Source organism: Dioscorea cayenensis, chromosome 11, assembly GCF_009730915.1.
Source record: "Dioscorea cayenensis subsp. rotundata cultivar TDr96_F1 chromosome 11, TDr96_F1_v2_PseudoChromosome.rev07_lg8_w22 25.fasta, whole genome shotgun sequence".
Lineage (NCBI taxonomy): Eukaryota > Viridiplantae > Streptophyta > Magnoliopsida > Dioscoreales > Dioscoreaceae > Dioscorea > Dioscorea cayenensis.
In genome coordinates, this window is record NC_052481.1 from 1,425,761 (window position 1) to 1,426,853 (window position 1,093).

General features: G+C 40.2%; 1 protein-coding gene across 1 annotated transcript; it reads right to left on the minus strand.

The window, feature by feature from the left end:
* LOC120272374 (pectinesterase inhibitor 9-like) lies at positions 1-856 on the minus strand. The gene has a single exon (XM_039279197.1). It carries the CDS (start codon positions 769-771, stop codon positions 160-162), a length of 612 nt encoding a protein of 203 aa, XP_039135131.1. The 5' UTR covers positions 772-856; the 3' UTR covers positions 1-159.
* Between the last annotated feature and the right edge of the window lie 237 nt (positions 857-1,093).

Genomic DNA, 1,093 nt, shown 5'->3' on the forward strand with positions numbered 1-1,093 from the left:
AACTTTGCCAAAACCTTGTCCCGAATATACATCATCCATACAGTCTCATAATCTCATTCCATGATTAACAACACAAACACCCTCACAAACAACAAAACAACATCATAATCTCATTCTAATAATAATAATAATAATAATAATAATAATAATAATAATAATCTAAGTCTGAATCCTATTAACAAGAGCGAGAGCATTACTAGTGACTTGAGCCACTTCAACAACCTTCTTCCTAACAGCGGCTCGAAAGCCGGCTTCATCGGCGGCGGCTCGGCGAGGCAATTCATCAAGACAAGTGTTCTCATCAGTGAGAGCAGCACTAACCCAAGTCTGAACGTTACTAAGGTGCCAGCTAAAGGCTTGGCTTCCAGCTCGGCCCATATGGCTCATCTCTTTCATAGAGCTACGTAGCCTGTCAACACTGTCGGCTAGGGTTTCAATGCAGTCTTTAATGGCGCCGGATTGGTGGGAAGGAAGGTTGGTGGAGGAGATGAAGGAGGAGACGGCGTGGGCACGGTCGGAGCTGACGGAGAGAGCGGCGTTAGCTAGCTGGCGGTGGCTGTGGTGGACGGTGGTGGCGAAGGTGGAGAGGCATTGCATGCAGAGATCTGGGTAACGTGTGGTGCTGCATGACTTGCGGATGAACTCTGTGTCTTTGCATGATGATGATGATGATGATGGGTGTTTGATGGCATTAATGGTGGATATGGAGAAGATTAGGAAGAGAAGAAGGAGAAGATGGAGGAGTGATGATGGAGATTGAGATGATTTCATGGTGGATGGTACTGGATGATGGTGGTGGTGGTGGTGGTGGTCTCTATGTTCTAATTAAAAGGGAAAGAGAGTAATGGAGAGAAAGATTGTTATCTATATATATATATATATATATATAAAGGAAAATGATATTGGAAGTATATATATATATATATATATAAAGTAAGGTGGGGAATGGTTGATTTAATTTAATTTATTAAATTGAGCTGTGTTTCTTTTAAGTGTTGCCAAGTTTGGTTGATGATAATTTATTTTTATTTTTAATTTTTAATTTTATTTTTTACAATTGTTTCGTGTGTGTATAAACTAATAATATCTTAGT

What these genes read in the sequence shown, in the direction of transcription:
- LOC120272374 (XM_039279197.1), bottom strand. Translation starts at nt 771, where the DNA reads ATGAAATCATCTCAATCTCCATCATCACTCCTCCATCTTCTCCTTCTT.